Source organism: Aulonocara sp. 'chitande type north' Nkhata Bay, linkage group LG2, assembly GCF_057382095.1.
Source record: "Aulonocara sp. 'chitande type north' Nkhata Bay isolate Kocher_YH1m ecotype deep benthic linkage group LG2, A_spYH_male_GT1.1, whole genome shotgun sequence".
Classification (NCBI taxonomy): domain Eukaryota; kingdom Metazoa; phylum Chordata; class Actinopteri; order Cichliformes; family Cichlidae; genus Aulonocara; species Aulonocara sp. 'chitande type north' Nkhata Bay.
This window is the reverse complement of record NC_141345.1, coordinates 4,031,194-4,051,026: the sequence shown is the minus strand read 5'-3', so window position 1 is coordinate 4,051,026 and position 19,833 is coordinate 4,031,194. Positions and strand designations below refer to the sequence as shown.

At 40.1% G+C, this 19,833-nt stretch overlaps 2 protein-coding genes across 20 annotated transcripts in view; one reads left to right on the top strand and one right to left on the bottom strand.

Moving 5' to 3' along the window:
- The first annotated feature begins 43 nt into the window (after positions 1 to 43).
- On the top strand, positions 44 to 19,287 carry tex11 (testis expressed 11). Of its 6 annotated transcripts, XM_086302662.1 has the most exons (30): positions 44 to 216; positions 332 to 419; positions 1,551 to 1,663; positions 1,960 to 2,044; positions 2,522 to 2,601; positions 2,685 to 2,765; positions 2,875 to 2,994; positions 3,222 to 3,302; positions 3,426 to 3,511; positions 3,588 to 3,645; positions 3,737 to 3,832; positions 3,918 to 3,999; positions 4,244 to 4,322; positions 4,454 to 4,605; positions 4,775 to 4,860; positions 5,157 to 5,294; positions 5,451 to 5,553; positions 5,681 to 5,805; positions 6,359 to 6,444; positions 7,081 to 7,134; positions 7,245 to 7,285; positions 7,397 to 7,474; positions 7,586 to 7,656; positions 9,127 to 9,240; positions 9,452 to 9,518; positions 9,694 to 9,843; positions 9,952 to 10,060; positions 10,164 to 10,284; positions 10,872 to 11,039; positions 11,384 to 12,100. In XM_086302662.1, the coding sequence occupies exons 2-30, from the start codon at positions 392 to 394 to the stop codon at positions 11,453 to 11,455; spliced, it is 2,724 nt and encodes a 907-aa protein (XP_086158788.1). In that variant the 5' UTR covers positions 44 to 216; positions 332 to 391; the 3' UTR covers positions 11,456 to 12,100. The 6 variants fall into 6 exon arrangements, with proteins under 6 accessions (XP_086158788.1, XP_086158823.1, XP_086158803.1 ...); XM_086302697.1 differs by lacking the exon at positions 11,384 to 12,100 and adding an exon at positions 18,795 to 19,287 and having other exon boundaries at positions 44 to 419; XM_086302677.1 differs by having other exon boundaries at positions 44 to 419; positions 5,508 to 5,553.
- dlg3 (discs, large homolog 3 (Drosophila)) overlaps positions 11,816 to 19,833 on the bottom strand; it is an 80,475-nt gene continuing 72,457 nt past the window's right edge. For 4 of the 14 annotated variants that reach the window (XM_086302718.1, XM_086302709.1, XM_086302716.1 and 1 more), the window contains 9 exons: positions 18,900 to 19,076; positions 18,715 to 18,790; positions 18,000 to 18,099; positions 16,498 to 16,539; positions 16,237 to 16,287; positions 15,792 to 16,153; positions 15,564 to 15,673; positions 15,386 to 15,477; positions 11,816 to 15,000 (listed from right to left, as the gene is read on the bottom strand). In XM_086302718.1, coding sequence (XP_086158844.1) covers positions 14,894 to 15,000; positions 15,386 to 15,477; positions 15,564 to 15,673; positions 15,792 to 16,153; positions 16,237 to 16,287; positions 16,498 to 16,539; positions 18,000 to 18,099; positions 18,715 to 18,790; positions 18,900 to 19,076 — 1,117 coding nt within the window. In that variant the 3' untranslated portion in view covers positions 11,816 to 14,893. Of the gene's footprint in view, positions 15,001 to 15,385; positions 15,478 to 15,563; positions 15,674 to 15,791; positions 16,154 to 16,236; positions 16,288 to 16,497; positions 16,540 to 17,288; positions 17,335 to 17,999; positions 18,100 to 18,714; positions 18,791 to 18,899; positions 19,077 to 19,833 lie in introns of all 14 variants that reach the window. The other 10 variants (XM_086302747.1, XM_086302735.1, XM_086302744.1 and 7 more) reach the window with 5 other exon arrangements.

The window sequence follows — 19,833 nt, the reverse complement described above, 5'->3', positions numbered from 1 at the left end:
TAATCTCTAAAAGAAGTTAGTCCCAATCTCCCCATTGCAAAGTTTTGAGATGAACTGTAGGTCTTGTAGGACCTTGCCCCTCTAGCAAATAACTTTCTATAGAAGATGGGGATAAAACAGTAACCAACAGAAGCTGTCTTTATCCCTTTGTTTAATAGTATTTGATATTTGTCACACCTGCAATTATTATCAAGCTAGTATTAGGAACAGCTTAAGGTAGGCAGAATAATTCCCTCTATTGGAGTAATAGCTATTTTCAGTTGTTTTGCTAACCTCGCTCTCTTTTTCGCGGGCTTTTGTGATCGCTGTCAATCAAATGCCAACATTTCAGTGAGGAGCTAGCTGCTAGCACCTAGCCTGACAGATATTTTTATTCCACAAAAAGTTAGACATGGAGGAACTTACCTCAACTGTGAAAAGTGAGTAACTGACTCTTTCTCTTGACCCACCTATTTATTTATTAAAGTGTTTTTTCGAAACCATATTGGGTACCAACTGGAGCTGGAGCTTAGTTGTTAATTTAGCTTCCAACCTAGCTAATTCACAAATTGTTAAGTTGCATCTATTATCTGGACGCCCAATAGCTAATAACAGTTTTGTGCCTCTGGTATATTAGCTAAATGTTACTCAGGCCATGGAAGTAATAGTTATTTTTCTAAAAGATAAAGGGAACTAAACAGGCAAAGTCTGAAAATCCCAAAAGTTGTATTATTAAAACTTACTGCTGTTGGGACTATAGCAAGAAAACGTTAGCCAGCAGGCTGCCATCTACATTTGTAAGTACAAATCTACACCTGGGTAACAATTTGAAACTTTTAAAGCAGTTTTTAATGGAGAGTACATTCTCTTTATTCAATGGGTAAAAAGGGTACTTGAAGACCTTATGTGTATTTCAAACAGGGTCTTAGAATTTTTAAAGAAACTGCTTTGTTATAGACTTTTTATACATTTTGTGCAGCTTGATAATACAGATGATTAGAGGCATAAAACTGGGGTTCATGTTATCCACTAAACTGCTCGTGTTATCTTGGTCACCAGCCACAGTGAATTATCGTTATATTTTACATTATTATAACAAGCTAGCCCCCTAACTTGCTAATATGTAAATGAATACTTTTTTAAAATGGCAACTAATTAACCTAATTTGGGATGTATGACTCATACTTCATTTTAGATTATATTCTACCTTAAAAGATGAACAATCATTAATAATTGGCTTAATATTTCAGTGCTAATAGCCTAACATTAAGACACAAGAGAATATCTGAATTATTTTTGAAATGAGAAAGGACATTAATGTAGTCAAACTGGATTTTAAGACAGATTTTTAACTTAAACAAAAGAATAAGAAAGTGGGGTGCTCTCCATGTCCCACACTTTATTGTCTTGCACAAACAGTATCTGGTTTTCTTTATAGTGTAGAAAATTCGGATATTCTTATTGCATGAAAAATCAGATGTCACTTTTCACTTCAGAAGACAACATGTCCACTGTTACCCTGTTTGTGTCCTGTCAACGTCTGTTTTTGTTGACTTTTTTTTAATACACAGGTCTTACTGAGCTCCTGCTGCAAAAGCAGCTAACAGATTATGATGAAGTGATAGAGAAGCTCTTCTCTGAAGTCCCTGGACTTGAGGCTTTGCCCAAAATACCAGATCCGCAGGTAGACAAAAACATGCCAACTTGTTTAACTATACGCCACAAGTCAGTAGTGATGTAAAGTTATAGTATAACTATAAAACCCCCCAAAAAATAAAATAAAATGAAGAATTAACAAATACTTATTGAATAATTTTTTTTACACCGCTAATATTCTTGTTGCTGAATTAATCTAACCTACTACAAGTTATATGACTGTTGCAATAGTTGCATGAAGTTTAAAGACTTTAATTTAATGTAATATTGTTAATACTCATATACAAGAAGCTGGCATAATTTTTTTTGTTGTCGTGTTTACAGCTGGAGGAGTGTGCCATCAAGCTGTGGAACTGGGGAGTTACTAAGAATGTGGGTGTCACAATAAGTACAATTCAAAAAGCCCAAGGTAAATTTGTATTTGTATTGTTCCACCCCTTATTTTTCGTATTTTGCTAGGAAAATAGGAAATATATACAGAAATGCATTTAAACATACAAATGTGCATGGAAATATATAAACTTTATATATATAAAATATATAAAGTTTCAAAGTTAATATTTGGTATGAGCACCTTTATTGTTCAACCCATCCTAAATTTTAAAGGTTTTTGTAATTTCTTTAAGTAGTCTTCAGGAATAGTTCTCCAGGCTTGTTGAAGGAGATTCAAAGCTCTTCTTTGGAAGTTGGCTGCCTTTTTTCAGTTCTCTGTCAAGATGATCCCACTTTGATCCCATTTTGACTTTAATAATATTGAGGTCTGGACTCTGAGGAGGCCAGTCCAAGACTGATTGTGTTCCACTGTGCATTTTTCTATGCTTTATTACAGTGGTAGTATTTTGGGATCTTCTCTCCTCACATTCAAATACTCTCACTATGCTTACAGTGCGTCATGTTGCATGCAGTCTGTTGTACTGCTGTGAGCCTGAGAACCCAACAGAGGGCACCATTCGCAAGCAGATTCTGGTAAGCAGTACTGAAGGCAGCCTCTGTGAGTGCCCAATGTTTCAGGAGGACAAGGCATGTTTGTCAGTGTCTAATCTTTACAGATGGCCAGCAAAACAGGGAGAACCTGGCTGGACTGCAAAAATCCCCAGATGGCAGATAAATACTTAAGCCTTGCTGTCAAGGTGAAGAAGAAAATAACACTCATACTGATAGTCTCTTAATTCTGTGTAGGTTTTGAAGCAAACACAAATACCATGTTTTTAGAAATGACTCAGAATCGAATATCTCCAGAGCCTTGAAATCCTCTACAGCCAACTGATGTCCAGAGGCAATGGCACAGCTGACATCAGTTCATCCAAGGAGGATGTGGAGAAGGATCTACTTCGAATTCTCTCATACCAAGCAGAATCGGTGAGCTGTGGCGCATGTGATGTTCGACACCTTCGATGTGAATATTTGTTCTTGTGATATTTGGCAGCTTAGGAAGTGCCATTCTGACAGACTTGCAGTGTGAAGTGTGAGACAGCTAAAATGTGAACTGAGAAACAATGAGAGGGGTAAATTTCTGACAGCTAATAGGGAGTATTATATTGTTTGCTGACATTTAATTATAAGTTCAGATCTGTTCTCCTTTACAGGCCATAACTCAAGGCAATAACAAAGAGGCTGTGGCCTACATTCAGCGTTGTAAAGACATGTTGCTGCGACTACCAAAGGATGTAAGAAAAAAGGCCATCTGTTGCTATTATAACAACACTATATATTGATTTTTCACTTTTACACTACATATTGTTATGGGATGTGTGGGGGATGTTAACTGTGATTATACTTTCTCAATACAGACTGCGTACCTCTCCCTAATGTGCTACAACTTTGGAATAGATGCTTACAATGTGAGGAAGTATGAAGACACTGCTTTTTGGTTGAGGTAATATTCTAATGTTCATTTTCCCAAGAAAAATGTTGATAAAGGTTGCAATCGAAGAGAAATGTTTCCGTTTCAGTCAAAGCTATGATATCGGGAAAATGAATATGAAATATGGCCCTGGATCTGAAGTTTTGGTAAGACAGTACAATATAAACTTTCATACAAACATGACTGTCATTTAGAATTACAATTGTAATAAAAGTGATGTTAATTTCCCTACAATAGGCCAAGGCTTTGCGGCTCCTCGCCACTGTTTATTTGGAGTGGGACTGTGAGAAGTTTGCAGAGAAGGCGGTCAACGCTGTTAGCTTAGCAAACAAGGTAAAACATTAGGAATCATTTTTAGATTGTTATTTATATAAGCAGAGGAATTTTCAGCTTTTCAGCTAATTGTGTAATTTGACAGGAATGCGTGAGCACATATGGACTGTACTTAAAGATCAAAATACTCCTGAGATGTGAGTCATCAGACAGTGACTTTAGAGCAGGTTAGTTGATACCACAACCAGAACATATTGAGTTATTTAGACAGAATTTGATTGGTGCTGCAGTGGGTTGTTAGTCTCCAAAGTGATAAAACTGTGGGTTAGGTGTTCTCTTAGAGCTGTTCTGACTACAGTAGCAATAGATACTTATACCGAGAGCCTTGGAAAGAGTTAATATGTCTCTGTAGATGACTTCAGCAGAGTTACAAATGCACATTAAAAAGCATTTTTAAAAATTCATTTTCAGGACTTAATGAGATGCTGGAATCAGAAGTTTCTCTTGAGCTGTGCCTAAGCACAGTGAAACTATTAATCTCTGAAAAGAGGTAAAAAATCTTTGTTTGTATGGTAATAATTCCCATTAGTTTTTTGTAGAAATATATAATACAGAAAGAAGCATCTTTTTTTAAGTCTCAGGCATATTTTATCGATCTGAATATGTCTGTTATTTTTCTAGAGAAGCGCTGGCTTTTGAGTATTTGAAAAGTGTGTGTCAGCACTTTGAGACATCCCCTGACCTGGGAACTGCTCTTGTCTTGCACATTGAGCTGCTGCTGCAGAGAGGCAAAGAGCTGCTGGGCAAACAGAAGATTGAGGATGTTATCACTGGTACTTTATTTTTGCTATCAGTACTATAATAAATCTAAATTAAGACAGAAAAAAACTAAATTGCATGACAAATACTATATATTTATCACTGCGTATAGTATTAAAAAGAATGAATAATACTTTAAATGTGCTACTGTATTAGTATGATCATTTTTTTACACCCACATAGGCCACTGTACAGGCAAACAGCTGACCACACAGGCTCTTACAAGTCTCCATGTCTTGCTGTGGGATAAAGCATCCAAGTACTTTGAGGTACACATCTATTCACAATGCATTTTAGAGTCCATACAGACATGCATACTTATAAGCATGTTCACAATCTGCAGTGTTGCTTCACAACAGGCAGGTGGCCACAAAAAGGTCCACCTAACCCTTGTTAGGTATTGTTTGATGTTTCCTTATAAAACAGCATGTGTATGTTAGAAGTTTTCCTATAGTGTTAGTTCTTGTTTTCTGAATTTCCACCATAAGTAAGTAGTTTATTTAGCATAGGTTCAGTGTAGAGCTTTACTTTTCACATGGACAAAAGTTTAACTTTGTGTTTCCAGGCTGGAAGCTATTCTGAGGCTCTTCAGTGGTATAACTACTCCTTAAGTCTCTTCAAGGGAGGTCAAATGGAGCCCAACTTAGCCAAACTGCAAAGAAACAGAGCTTCCTGCTTCCTAAAACTTAAGCAACTGGAAAAGGTAAGAGAACTTGAGGCTGCTGTAGTTGGTAATTTTAAGAACACCAGTATTTATATGTCACTAGTGACAACTGAAGGTGTCCCTGGCATATTTTTTTTTACAGTTACTGCATGCAAATATGTTTTCATCTGTATTAAAAATCTTAATTTTTGTAAGGCCAAAGAAGCAATTAAGGAAGCACAGAGATGTGATCCAGACAACATTTTTACTCAGTTTAGCGTATACAAGGTGGCTGTGCAGGAGAATGAGGCAGAGAAAGGTACCTAAAAAAGATTACTTACTGGGACTGGGGTGCTTTATAAATCATACTAGTGTTGCCATAATAACAGCAATATTTTCACCATATTATTTTTGATGATGTGGCTGATTTATTTATTTTTTGCTAGCCTCAGGTGCATTGCATGCAATGGGACGTCTGTCCAAGAATCCTGTAGCCTGTGAGGACAGACTGCTGGTGTCGGAGGATGCTGCTTCCAATCTCCTGAGTCTGGCTGCTCAGATTGCTCTGGAGGTAGAATTTATCACAGGACTCATTGCTCGTTTCTGTACACCAGTCCTTCAGTTTAGGTCTGATTGAGTTATTATTACATTTCCCAGTCTTATGATGATATAGCGCCTCATCAGTGCTATTTGCAGCTTGGACAGAAACTGGCAGTTTTTGTGAGTGGGAAGTTGATGAGGGATTATGTCCTTGTCACTGAACTCATACTGGTTCCTGTGCAGAAGGGGCTGAGAAGAATAGCATCACTGAGAAGATGATTGAGCATGTTAAACCTTTCCAGGAAAATGTCAAAGCCAGCTGGGATCAAAGATAAAGCTTAAATATTTTTCAACTCTTGTTCGTGTAGACTTATACTGCAGTCCTTCCTCAATAGTTACATACTTTATACTATTATACAAAAAGAGGTGTGACTGTAACTTTCCCCAGCTATTATAATCAATAGTTTCAGTTATTAAATCAGCTTGAATTTTCTTTAGTGTACTATGTGATTCTGATGCGCATCGATAAGTATTGGTGGTGGGTGGCATTAATGGTGATGAGAAAGTTTCTAACTCTGTGACAGAATGGACAACAGGAAACCGCCATGAAAGCACTGGAGATTTTGTGTGAACACTCCAAAGATCAAGCACAGGTTCTGGTTGCTCTGAGGTATGTGAAAACTTAAGGATAACCTAAAAAAAAGAAGCAACATTTTAACCTCACTTTTATTAAAATAGTATCTAACATGAATGATATGATGTGACAGTATGTAGCCAAAAACAGATTGAGTACAGAGCCTTACACATAAGGCTGTTATTAAATAAACATACAGTTACATACACTCATCATGAGCACAAAGAACATTTTAATTTGGTACTTTAATAATTTGAAACCGAGTTAATATTCATGGTAACTTAAAAAAATAAAAATAAAGCTTCCACTTGTGAATAATTGCGTTTTTTTTTATTATGTGCTTGCATTCTTATTGTCTTGATTTGGATGCAGTCTTAGATACGTATACATTTGATGCTAATATCTAACTTTGCTAATGGATATCATGTTTGGTTTTTGAGATCTGAAAATAATGACTCATGTTTAAATCTCGAATTGGGTCATGATGGTACTGCGTCACACATTTAGTAGAGGTGGCTCAGAGATTGTATTTAGTCTCATAGTTTTCCACACACCTCTATGATCCACTGACCTATATTCCCTCACATTTTCACTGAAAGTATGTCTCTGTATAATACAGTTAGTAGGTGAAAGAAAGGAGGTCAACGCCAATTTCTTCATTCATCTTTTTAGGTGTTTGGTTCGGCTTGTTCTCTCCACAATAGAAAAATTGAGTGATGAAATAAGGTGAGGCGAGAAAGAGGGAAAATACCGAATGTTTTCATATTTCAAATTGATGCTGATTTAACTGAAAAAAACAACAACAGATCTATATTTCCTACATTCATTCCATGCAGTGATGTAAGTCTGGATGTCTTGCTGCCGCATCTAAAAAAGGGTAAGTGCAAATCCATGAGGGTTTAATTGCATTGTGAGTGGAAGTGTCTCAACTACAGTGTCATGTGTTGTGCGTCATAACCCTCGGATGTTTTCTTTGCCGTCACTTCAGCTCTGCAGACAATTTCACACCCCTCTCACATGACTGTCGATCAACGCACAGAGGAAGCTAACTGGTTCAGAAAGATTGGTGCTAAGATTCTTTCTCTTCTTTTCACTTCAATCTAACGTGGTGTGCTATGACTTAAAATCTTGCAGCACCTTCATTTTGTCTGTGTGCTCATGTGTGTCCTTGTTACAGCTTGGAACTTGGCTTTGCAGTGCGAGAGCAGCCCTGACAAAATGAGAGATTTCTTTGTGCTCTCTTACCAGGCAAGTGTCCTTTTTAGCTTTGTCAGGTGAATTAATCAATGTCTGCTCTATGTGGGTGTAGATCAAAAGCACCTGAACAGGAATAAACATTGCTTTATAAATAGAAACGTATCAGTTTACACTCACAATAATATGTGTTCCTTAACCTTAGCTTTAATGGAATACATACCATTACATTTGGATCTATAAAGTTTGATTTCTGCCAGCGATTTTCTCATGTCTGATTTACATACATGCCCTGATGCCTAAAAGTACCCCATATACAATTATTTTGATCTTATTTATAAGAAATTCAACTTACTAGTGGGCGATCGTGACTCAAGAATTGGGAGTTCGCCTTGTAATCGGAAGGTTGCCTGTTCGAACCCCGGCTTGGACAGTCTCGGTCGTTGTGTCTTTGGGCAAGACACTTCACCCGTTGCCTACTGGTGGTGGTCAGAGTGTCTGGCAGCCTCGCCTCTGTCAGTGCGCCCCAGGGTGGCTGTGGCTACAATGTAGCTTGCTATCACCAATGTGTGGATGACTGGTTGTATAAAGTGCTTTGGGGTCCTTAGGGACTAGAAAAGCGCTATACTTACTTTGACTTTTGGTTAAACGTAGTCAGAATTTAAATACAGTATTTTAGAAATACTTTCCTACATTATATGTACAAAACTATGGACCCACCTACACATTACACTTACATGAGCTTTATGACCACTGATCCCCTCTTTGCACCTATAGCAACTTCCACGCTTCTGGGAATGTTTTTTGCAAATGTTGGAGTGTGTCTGTTGGAGTTTCTGCCCATTTAACTATGACTGATGCTGGACATCACAGTCTCCATTTTACTTCAGTCCTAAAGGTGTTTGATGATGGCAGCGAAGACCTACCACACCAAAAATTATCCAGCCACACGTTAATGGACCTGGCTTTGTTCTTTTGGGAATAGTTATGCTGGAAGAGAAAAGGGTCTTTTCCAACCTCTTCCCATAGATTTGGAAGTGCAGAATTGTCAAAAATGTCTTTGTAAGCAGAAGCATTAAGATTTCCCTTCACTACTGCTAGGAGGTCCAGGCAAACCTCAAAAAACAACCCCATAGCTTTATTGAATTCAGTGAATAAGAGGTGTAGCCTAATACTTTTGTCCATGTAGCGTATCATGTGTTAGTTCCTTTGTCATACGTGCTTAAATGTCTATTCACTGTGTCTAAATGTCTATTCTGACAGTGGCTGTGCTGTGTTCTTATTCAAACTGTAAAAACTGAGTCTTTGCTGCCTACAAACGAAATGAACTACAAAAATATAAGCCCACAGATTATGATGTTACTGGAAGATTTTTAAAAGTTCTATTTGTCTATCTGTACTTTGTGCCTACCTGTCAGTCTCAAACTCTTGAAAAAGAGAACTTGATCTCAATGACAGAGCTTTTTTAAATAAAAGAATAAATAAATATTAAGGCTACATGTGTGTTTCTACATGAACCTATAGTTCTCCCAGCTGTGCCCACCTGATCGCACTCTCCTCATGGGCCAGAGGACATGTCTGCTAATGGCTGCTGCTGCTTCTTTGGAGCTCGGCAGGAAGTCTTCTCACCCTACCCAGGTGTGCCACCCACTGCCCATCTCCTACATTTAGCACACTCTCACTCCACATGGATGGAAATTTACCAAGACCAGTGGAGAGGAGAGGTGACTAACAACATCATTGGTGCTAGCGTAGGTGTTTAATTTGAATCCCCCTGCCTTTGAAAAGGAACTAAACACTAGGTGGCGATGATTAATCCAGAATGCTTTGCATGTTTGTCTGGTTCCAGGAGTTCACTCAGACTCTGGAGCACATTCAGATCTGTTCAGAGGTGTGGAAAACCCTGAAAGCATCAGGTGCATTTAGCAGCTACACTATTCAAACTAAAAGCAATTTTTATTTGCAAAGTGTAAACTATTTAAAACACAGAAAAGGAGAGTTAAACACAGTTATATGTTATTAAAAAGCTGACATAATTTTTTAAGTCTACTTCATGAAATTGAGCTATAAAAATGTATTCTCAATTTACAGGAAGCTTTCCAATGGACCCGACAGACTCTCTACTACTGCTGTATGAGTTTGAAGCTCGTGCTAAACTGAATGATCCCATAGTTGAGGCAATACTGGAGTCTGTGTTGGAGCTTGAAAGTGTTGAACCCAAAATGTTAGAGACCATGGCAGGTTAAAAAGACCCTCTATTATTAATCATGTCTGTGCTGAAATACCTAAAGAAACACATCAGTGTTTTCAGTATTCACTCTATGCTCTAATTGTCTTTCCTTTATGTAGCCTTGGCAATGGAGCCTCCAGCCTATTTCCCTCTGCTGTGCAAGAAGGCCTTGAGGGTTGCTCTCTTTCTGCACAAGAAACAACCACAGGCTGACCTGGCGCACTGCAGGCACAACCATCACTACCTTTAGCATTTCATTAATGAGCATTTTTTTTCTTTTTAGATTTTTAATGAATAGGTTATTGACTATTTTTCTGTGTCCTCATCTTAGCAAGTGTGTTCACAGCCTTATCAAGCTGTCCCTCCCAAGTGGCGTGTCAGAGGTGGAGGCCCATGTGCTCGAGGAGGTGTGGAACTACTACGAGGAGGCCCTGTCTATCATTGCAGCCGCAGTGAGTCAGCACCAATCACACACCGACATCCCTCGGCTCCCACCTCCTGTTCCCTCCAACAGGAATGCTCCTGCTATATAATTCACCCCCTCTTTTCCACTCCATGCTTGCCTGCTGTTCTAGAAGCCTCTTTTTATCAATGGGCTATCAGCCGCACTCCAATTAGCAGATGCTTCCATTCACCACCCCTTCCTGCCAATTTGAATGTTAATGCGCTGTACAAGTTGTCACACTGCCGGTGAGCTACAGCTCTGAAAGAGACATGAAATTATTGAGACATTATGCAGCTTTAGAGGCAGCGCACATTTCCCCTTTCATATTGAGTTATTACTTGAAAGATGTGGAATTCTTTGGATCAAAGTAAATGGACAAGATTAAAGTGTTGTGAAATATGAATGAACCGTCTCCACTGAGTTTGTTTCATGCTCTGTTTTTATGACTTACAAGCATAAGTAAATGTTAATATACAAATGGACAGGATTTGATGAAAGTTTACTTGGCATTTGCTGCCTCAACCCACTGAAAATGATTTGTACAAGACAGTAACCCAGGTGGCCTTTTGAACATCTTCCTGCTCTTCTCCGTAGCCGGACGACTTCCCAGAGATGGAGACCTTGTGGTTGCTGACTCAGGCTTGGAACACTGGGATTTTGCTGTACAGCTTGGCTCAATACCCCGAAGCTGAGAAGTGGTGTGGCCTGGCCATGAGCTTTGTCCGCCACCTGGGATCTCTACAGGAGAGCTATGAGACACAGGTAGAGGACTGGTGGAGAGAAGGAAGGGGATGAAACACTGGGTTGATAGTAGCTTAAATCATCCTGCTGCTTTGTTAAATACAGATTTTTGGCAGAATTAAATCTACATGTCATTGTACAACTCCAGGGTTGCTCATCAAAATACACCAATTATAGTTTTGAAGTTAGCTCAAGGAACTTCACCAGAGGTGATCCTTTAAGTATTGCAGCTTTGTCAAGAGAAAAGTATGGCAATAAAACACAGTCTCATAAGGTTAAACTGGGACACAGCAATGAAAGTAACTGCTCCATTGTATAGAGGTATAAAAAGCTTAGTTATACAGCTGTTATTTATGTACCCACAGATGTCTGGTCTCTACAGCAAAATCCTGGACAGATTGGACAAAGCACAGAAAAATGTCAACATGAAAGAATAGACAAACAGGTATAGGTCAGCTGTCGGGAGCCTGGTGCACGCCTGTTCTTCGGGGAAACCTACCTACGTTTATTCAGTTCAGTTTTCAACACCCTAACGTTCTCAATGTTATGAGAAACATTTACCAGAAATTCCAGTTTGGTATGTTCTTTTAAATTATTTTAACTGTGGTGTATTCTGGTAGACTAGTACATTCATTTCTGGTCTGATTCTTACCTGAACATTTGTTCTAAGCTCCTATCCATTTATACTTTTCCAACAGAAACTAAAAAAAATAAATTAAATAAATCTACCACTGCAGTAGTTGTTTTTAAAGCCAATCTGTATCCCAAAGTAGAATAAAAGGCACATTAAAATCATATCTGAGTCACATATTTTATTTTCAAACAAATAAACTCTTGTCAAGTCCCAAAATAAAACCCAAACAAAAGTTGCAGGACTGTGTTCCCTCATGACTAGGACAGGGAAGACCATGAGGCCGAGTGTCCTGATAGGCTGTACTACCTGCAGTGACAGGAAGGAAACTACTGTACAATCAAAGGGTTCATGTTTGCAAGCACTTACTGCACAGATGTGCTATAACATAAACATATCATCACCCAAAAGTACAAACAAGAACCCTGTCCCCCCACCCAAAAAAATAAAAGTATATATGTCGTCATTTCTCTCATCAGAACAAAGACCCTCGTCAATTATACACACACAGAGGCATTCAGGTTCCATCTTATCACAACCTCAATGGAAAAGTGTAAAATGAAATCAAGTTCTTTGGGCTTTGACATGGCTGACTGAGGTATGAATACCACACACATTGTTAACAGTCAGCTGTATTTCAACTAAACGCCAGAGTGGACCAATTCTAAACCTCTAATAATGTACTGATCAATGCTCCTGCTTCCTGTGATATTGTGTAGGTTTCTGCCTGCATCACTTTATTTTACAATATATTGTTTTTTTTTAAAATCTATACACCCAGACACGTTCCACAAGAAATCACATGTAGACAGGCCCTACTTGAGGGAACTGAATTCCCAACTGACTAGTTAGTGTTCCAATAGGCATTTGAAGAGAAATACCAACAATACAGCACATTTGTATGGAAATTATATCTCAAGAGTAGCTCAAACTTTACTTACCTGACATTTGTGGTCTATAAAACATGTTTGTCCCAGTTTGATTCACACATGCATGAAGCACAGGTGAGGGGGATCTGCTGGGGGCTTATTTACATCGTACAGCTACCACACCCTTTGAAACAGTCTGCAAGCAGTTTATAAATGGCTCTGTTCCCTTCGGTAATTCCCTGAACTCTGGTTTTGACACAGGTAATGACAGCTGGTTTAGCAGTGGTGCCTGGCAGGTGGGCACACCTGTTCAGAAAATGCCTGCAGGTACAGGTGCTCTGTGGGTGGGAGAGAGCAAGGGACCCAGGGGTCTAGGTTAACACTTCTTGTTTGGGTCTGGCTCTCTGAGGAGAAAAAAGAAGTATATCCCTTTGTACTCTTCCCAAAAAAAAAAAAAAAAAAGCTGAGGAAGAAAGCAAAAGCGTTCACAGGGTCAAGGGCCACAGCACTCCTCCTTCAGACGTGCTCTCTCACATGCACACATTAACGTATAGTGCCAAGATATGCATGGAAGGATGGTGCAGGTCATTTCAATCCTGGTGACGCCACAAAGCAAACTCAAAGGTTACCAAACTGATGGCCTTGAACAAGCTCCCAGCCTTGCAGAAAAAAGACAGTACAGCCCGATTACACTGTCCACTTGGAAACAGCTTTAGCTAAGCAACAGTGCCTTTGAGTAGTTTGTTCACATTTGACAACTGTGCAATCGCCCAAACGTGGCTGTTCAGTCACGGGGAAATGGTATCTGTATGTTAAGATTCCTGAGCTGGCCAAGCTCACCCCCAGACGTGCCAAGAGCTCAACACAGTGCTTCAGCACCTGCCAACAATAGATTAAGAATTCATCGATTTATAGATGCACAAAGCGTAGGTTTTCTCAAACCCAACTTTAGTGTTTTTGGTTGGTGGACGGGGGAGGGGGATGGGGGGCAATCGAAAACAGGTTATAGTTACTCTAATATTTAGGACATCCAATACAATTATTGTCTTGTTCTACCCGTTTTAAGGCCACCATCATGGCGGCAGATACGACAGTACCGTGTGACCAATCAGAAGAGAATCCTCTGGGAAGGCAGAGAGTGTAATAGGGTGATCTGCTGCTCAACATGAGTTGGGAGGCTCTGGTTATCCAAATTGCAATCCATTGGCCAAATTCTTCTTTAATTATAAAGGAAGAGGGTTGAAATACAGGGGAGGGAAAGTGCCAACAGAGGCAATTTTTTTTCCTTCTTTTCTTAATCTATTGCACTCAAGTCAGGCCTCCTGACAGTTGGAGGTCACAAATAGGAAAGATTTTCCTCATCAATTGTGTTCAGCCTCCCTCACAGACAACAGGTAGTCACAAAACAGAATTTGTATTTGATGTAAGGCAGTTTGGTGTTTTGCAGAGAGCCCAGTTACACTTCTCTACCCCCGTCCTTTACACAGAGCAGCTAAAAACCACAAGCAAAAAAAAATCCCACAAGAAAAAACAAAAAAAACAAAAACAAAACAAAAAAGGAACTAACAGCCCTCCAAATTGACAATTCTAGTGAAGTGTAAAATGTGTAGTTTTTAATATGTAGTAAAATCTCAGTAGGATTTCATCATTTATTTTGTGATTTCATAATATAAATGTAGAGATTCACAACGCACTTCTTCTTGATCTGCCTCCCAAGATGTCTTTATCAGCTGCAGCACAGACAACTGGCAGATGACCAAACAGCAAGCTGGTTTGTGATAAATAGATCAGTTTGTAGGCTCCTCTACTAATTTCCTCAGTCATTATAAACAAGAGAGATGACTCCTTGAACAGTACCATCAGCAGGGCTCGATTTATCCAGTCTTTTTTAGAAAAAAAAGAAAAAACCCTTTATTGGTCTTCAACTTCTTGTCTTGCGTGTCTTTTATAATGTGATTTGATGAACATTTACAAAGTGTTCCAACTTGGTATGATTTGTCTCTGATCCCCTGAAACTTCTTTTTGAATCCCAACTCCTCTCCAGATTTCTGCAAAACCTTCTGATCTTCAGTCAGTCCCAGTTCACGAAAGGATGTATTCCTTTTCCCTTTTGTTTGCGGTTGTCAAATTCCTTTGGAATGGCATTTCCAGTCTTGAATGGATTTGTTGAGAAACTCATGCAGGGGTGTGCACAGTCACAGTAATGGTGATAAGACTTCTTTTTCATTTAGAGAGTAACATAATGATGACACTAAAACTTGATATGAAACATATCTGCAAAAAGGAGGTGAGGAGAGGGGCTATTTGGGCTTGGGTGGGGTCTCTGGGAGGCAGGAGGGGAGCTCTGTGCCGATGCAGAGAGGACGGCAGGAAGCTCAGAGTTTCTCTGAGGAGGGGATCCAGATGTAGGGCCCAGACTGCTCCTCAATGATTAGCTTGATTTTGTTGTAGATCTCCTCTAGTGAGTCACCCTGTACAATAGCTGAAGGCAAACACAAAGGGAGAGAGGTGTGTTATTTGGTTGCATCAGAACTAGAGTCCCCCCACCCACCAAAAAGTAACCTAATCAAGAAATTCTTCTGTTGATCAATCAATTCAGTTGTTTTATGAAGCCAAAAAGCCAAATCATAAACAAACACACACCATCAGGTCATAAATAAAACTTAAAATTATGGATTGAGATTATTCACTGAGGTCATGGCTCAAGGGAGCTGGAGGGTCAATTTCCTATAGACTTACATACAACCACAGAATTCACTGACTTTAGACTTCAATGACAATAAATAACCAGATCACTGAGAAAAAAAAATCAAAACCTATATCCCAAATTGTAAGTACAAATATTTTTTGTTGGCAATGAGACTGACCTGTGAAATACTCCCCAAAGTCTTGCTCCAGTTTAACTGCCTTGTCAAAGACTTTATTGGCCTGCTCATATGTCTGCCTCTTATTCATCTCCCTGAAAGTGACAGTAGTTACGGTTAGTACGACGGACACAGACCAGCTGTGATCTTGATGACAGTATGTACAAAAGCTTCGACTTACATTAGGGCTTCAATGGATTTTGGTTTGATAAAGATGGCAATCGGATAAAGTTGTGCTTGCTGCAGTCGTTTTATGGCATTCCCAGAAACATCCAGAATGCAGTGTTTCCCCTGTAGGCAAGTAGAGAATACTTTAAAATACTCATAGTGGTGAAAATTTAACTCTTTCTGATTTAACAGGCCACCCAATCTGGTAACCCAAGCTCACAGAGAAATGCTCGATGCCTACCCTCTCAGCCACAGTTCTGACAGACAAGATGCTTGTCCCATAGAGGTTCTCGTTGAACTGGCCCGCTTCAATAAACTTATTATCCTGGATATCCTTCTCCATTTGCTCTCTCGAGCCCACAAAGTGGTAGTCCTGGCCGTCAATCTCGTTCTCTCGCCTAGGACGAGTTGTATCTGCAGAAGTGAATGGAACAAGTTTATTTTTGTTGCTGCTATTTTGTTTAGCGTACTGTGTAGAGGTGTCGAGTGTTGTCAACTCACGTGGTACACACGAGCCAAACTTGTGGGGGAACTCAGAGATGAGGTCATCATTTATTCTGTCCTTCATTGGGCCCAAAATTATCACAGGTCTTGTGTAGTGGACTGAATCAAAAACAGAGAAGACAAGTGAGGATAAATGTAAAAATCTACAGCATGACAGATTGTGGAGAAGCGATTTCACTTACTTTCCTGTCGAATGACTGGCTCATAGGAAAGAATTGTGTCCTCCTGACCCTCTGTAACAACAAAAATTTTAAAAAAATGAAATTTTACATCCTGTCTGAAGGAATTACATAAAGCTGCCACAGCTGATAAAACTCCAAAATGAAATATTAGGTTGCAGATATAATTTCACACGTACATTTAAGGACATCTACCGTGTTATTCATCTATGTGGGCAGAGTAAAAGAAACCAGAGAGACCATGAGAAATTAAAGGTGACTCACTCGAACTACTTTCGCTGTCACTTGTGTTGGATGTCAGGCATTCTGCAAAAGCAAGAGAGTTTCAGATCATTTTACAAAACCATAACCACAGTGGCATTCAAGTCAATTCTCTTCCTATGGGTGAAATTTAGTTTCACCTGCCTCAAAGGACAAAAAGGGGAAAAAGAAAAGCACTCTGTTTCTCAGCAACTAGGCCACATAAGAAAAAGGGGAATAACGAAAGCAGAAGTTTGGTTTGGTGCAGCAGCCATGCTCTGGCAGTATTTGGGAAGTGGTTTTAGGTGCAAGCAATAGGAAATTAAGTGCTTCCTGTGTTAACATCCCAAATGACCCACAATCCCCAGGCCAGTGTTTCCTATTGCTAGATCTGTGCCGGTGGCAGCTGATTTCATAGCATAGAAAAGACTGAAAACATACGGCGCTACACTGTAGAGAGAAGGGAGGCAGGAGCTGGTTGACTTTGGGGAATAAAGCAACACCCTGCTCTGGTGATGTATTGTAGCTCTGCGTGACCTTGTATGACAAAACATGTAGAAAAATGTTGTGAGACATTCAAAATAAGTGTAATGTTCACCCAGCCTCTCTTGGGAATGCTTTTTATTTAAAATATATATCCACACTGTGAATCTGTGTAGATGTGTGAGTGTGTTTTTTTCTGTGAGCACACAGGTTTGTGTGTGTCACTCTAAATTTTTTTCTTTTTTTGCATTCCCAGCTGGGCCTGCGGAGACAAAGCATTTTTCTCTGAGCTCAGGGGACAGCTGCTTGACACAGTACAACCACACACTTACTCAAACTCTTTGATCCATAAAAGTCATCGCTTAACCCTGGGAAGTCCTAGGTGTCCCGACAGGTGAGAGCAGAAACCAAGAGAAGAAAGCAGACAGGAAGAAGAAGAGGTTAGTGAGAGTTGGGGCAGGGAGAGAGAAAGAGAGAGAGGAGTGCTGTGTAGTGCTCGCCAGGCCCACTGACACACGGCGCTGTGGTACTCATTGCGCCTGAGCTCCACTTTGTTCATAGTAAGCCACGGCCTTTCAATTACACAAGCCCAATCCCATTAAAATGGGATTTTGACCTGTTAAGTGTAAAAGCTTCGGCCTGGTTAATGAGATTCTTCCTGTTGTGGGTCAGTGACTGACTGGGAAATTGATCAGGCCTTATATACAAGGAGTAGCATCACAGCATTAGAAGGCGTGTGTGTTAATACAGCCGAGAACACACCCAGCTGGCAGCACACACAGTTAGAACACTCCTCCGGAGCCCACAGACAGACACACCAGAGAGAACCCCACATCTCCAGCTCAGTGGTGCTGGCTTGTGGCATCTCCCTGGGACAGTGAGAAAGGGATGAGAGTGATGCCATCGCACAAACCATCCCTGGAGGTGAGCGGAAAGATGAAAGTTGAGAAACAGAATTGAAGCATGAAGGGGAAAGAGGATGAAAACAACACCCCTCCCCCACCACTACCACCGCACACCCCAATCACACAGCTGGTACTCACGTTCAGACTCCAACTCCTGCACAATATTCTCCTTGCTCTTGTAAAACGGGAACTTGCGTGAGAGGTTGAAGCTTTTTTTGCGCTTTACTTTGACTGGCTGCTATTTGATGTGTGGGTGAGAGAGGGGAGGAAGGGAGGGAGGGAGGGGGGTTCAATGAGAGGGTGAAAACAAAAACAGAATGGGTTTCAATGAAGGTACTTCAACACCCATGCAAAATCAAACAAAAACAAATGAAATGTAAACAAACAATTCACATTAAATAATGAAAATGAAAGGCAGGTAATGGGTGGATATGAATGGCACATCAATGTGAAGGAAACAAGCATGCGTTTACCAAATTAAACATCTTCAATAAATTTAATCCTTGTACCACAGAAAATAATACAGACCAAAATTAAAGCTGATTTATGCTTCTGCAAATTACATCTGAGAGATTGTCGTCTGACAGACGTGCAGACATTTTGCAAGTGCACATTTCTTAATATCACTGAGTGCACGAGCTGTGGAGGTTGCGGAAATCTCTTCCTCTTCGCGGAGCCTCTGGGTAATCTATATAGTAATTCGAGAGCTTTTTGTGCTTGCTTCAGTGAGCAGGTGCTGGTCCCTTTCCCACACTCAGGGGGGAAGTAGGCCATCTCCCTGGGAGCCCAGCAGCAGCTCTGAAGACAGCCGCTCTGGCACCAGGGCAGGGAGCAGCTGGCCCTCTACACTTACCCTGTTAGACTCAATCATGCCTGTCCTGGCGTGGAACTTGACTGTTTTTAACCTGGCCCGCTCCTTCTTCTCCACTCTAGGGAAAGAAAGAGAAATATATCAAGTTCAGGCCGGGCATGAATAGGAGTAATCACATTAGCCTCGTCTGGCATTCGTACACCGCTGCAAATGAAGAGGAGTGATACCTTTTCTTGCTTGGAATGACCCCAATCTGCTCACTCTCTCCGTGAGGTGTGACAAGCCTCGCCTGCCACCACTCATCATCAGAAGCGTTTATGACATGAAGGATATCCCCATAAGAGAAGCTCAGGCCTTGGCTGGGCAGACAGCTGTCCCTCGTTCGATCGTAGTCAAACAAAGCTCTGCAAAAGCAAAGCCTTTGGTTACGCTCTTTCATCTTGTATCTCTGATCAAATTACTGTACTGAGCATTCGAAGTTGGCACAAAATGACAGTTCTGACTCTGCAGCATTACATAATTGCTCTTTGTTACTTTGTCTATTACTTCACATTGCTTGCATGTGGGCTGCGATTTGACAACATTTTAAATATTTGGTATTTAGAAACGCTTTAGCTGATACACAGTACTGTGCAAAAGTTTTAGGCAGGTGAGGAAAAAATGCTGTAAACAAAGAATGGTTTCAGAAATATAAATGATTGTTTATTGGCTCCAAATGTATTCTGCAGCAGGACAACGACCCCAAACATACAGTCAAAGTCATTAAGATGATCACAACATCATCGAGTGTTTCTGGGATTACATGAAGAAACAGAAGGACGTGAGGAAGCCTACACCTACAGAAGATCTGTGCTTAGTTCTCCAAAATGTTTGGAACAACCACCAGTCGAGTTCCTTCAAAAACCGTGTGCAAGTGTACCTAGAAGAATTGACGCTGTTTTGAAAGCAAAGGGCGGTCACAGCAAATATTGATTTGATTTCGATTTCTCTTTTGTTCATTCACTGCATTTTGTTGATTGATGAAAATAAATGATTAACACTTCCATTTTTGAAAGCATTCTTTGTTTTTTCTCACCTGCCTAAAACGTTTACACAGTCCTGCAGTCAGAGATGCCACTCATATTTAGTGACAAAGCCATATACAGTCACACTTGAATCCAA

Bases quoted from the DNA above. Each gene is read 5' to 3' on its own strand.
- tex11 (XM_086302697.1), top strand. From the start codon at position 392: ATGGAGGAACTTACCTCAACTGTGAAAA. The intron at 10,285-10,871 runs GTGAGTCAGCAC...TCTTCTCCGTAG, and splicing joins TGTCTATCATTGCAGCCGCA to CCGGACGACTTCCCAGAGAT. The intron at 11,040-18,794 runs GTAGAGGACTGG...TCTCCACTCTAG, and splicing joins AGGAGAGCTATGAGACACAG to GGAAAGAAAGAGAAATATAT.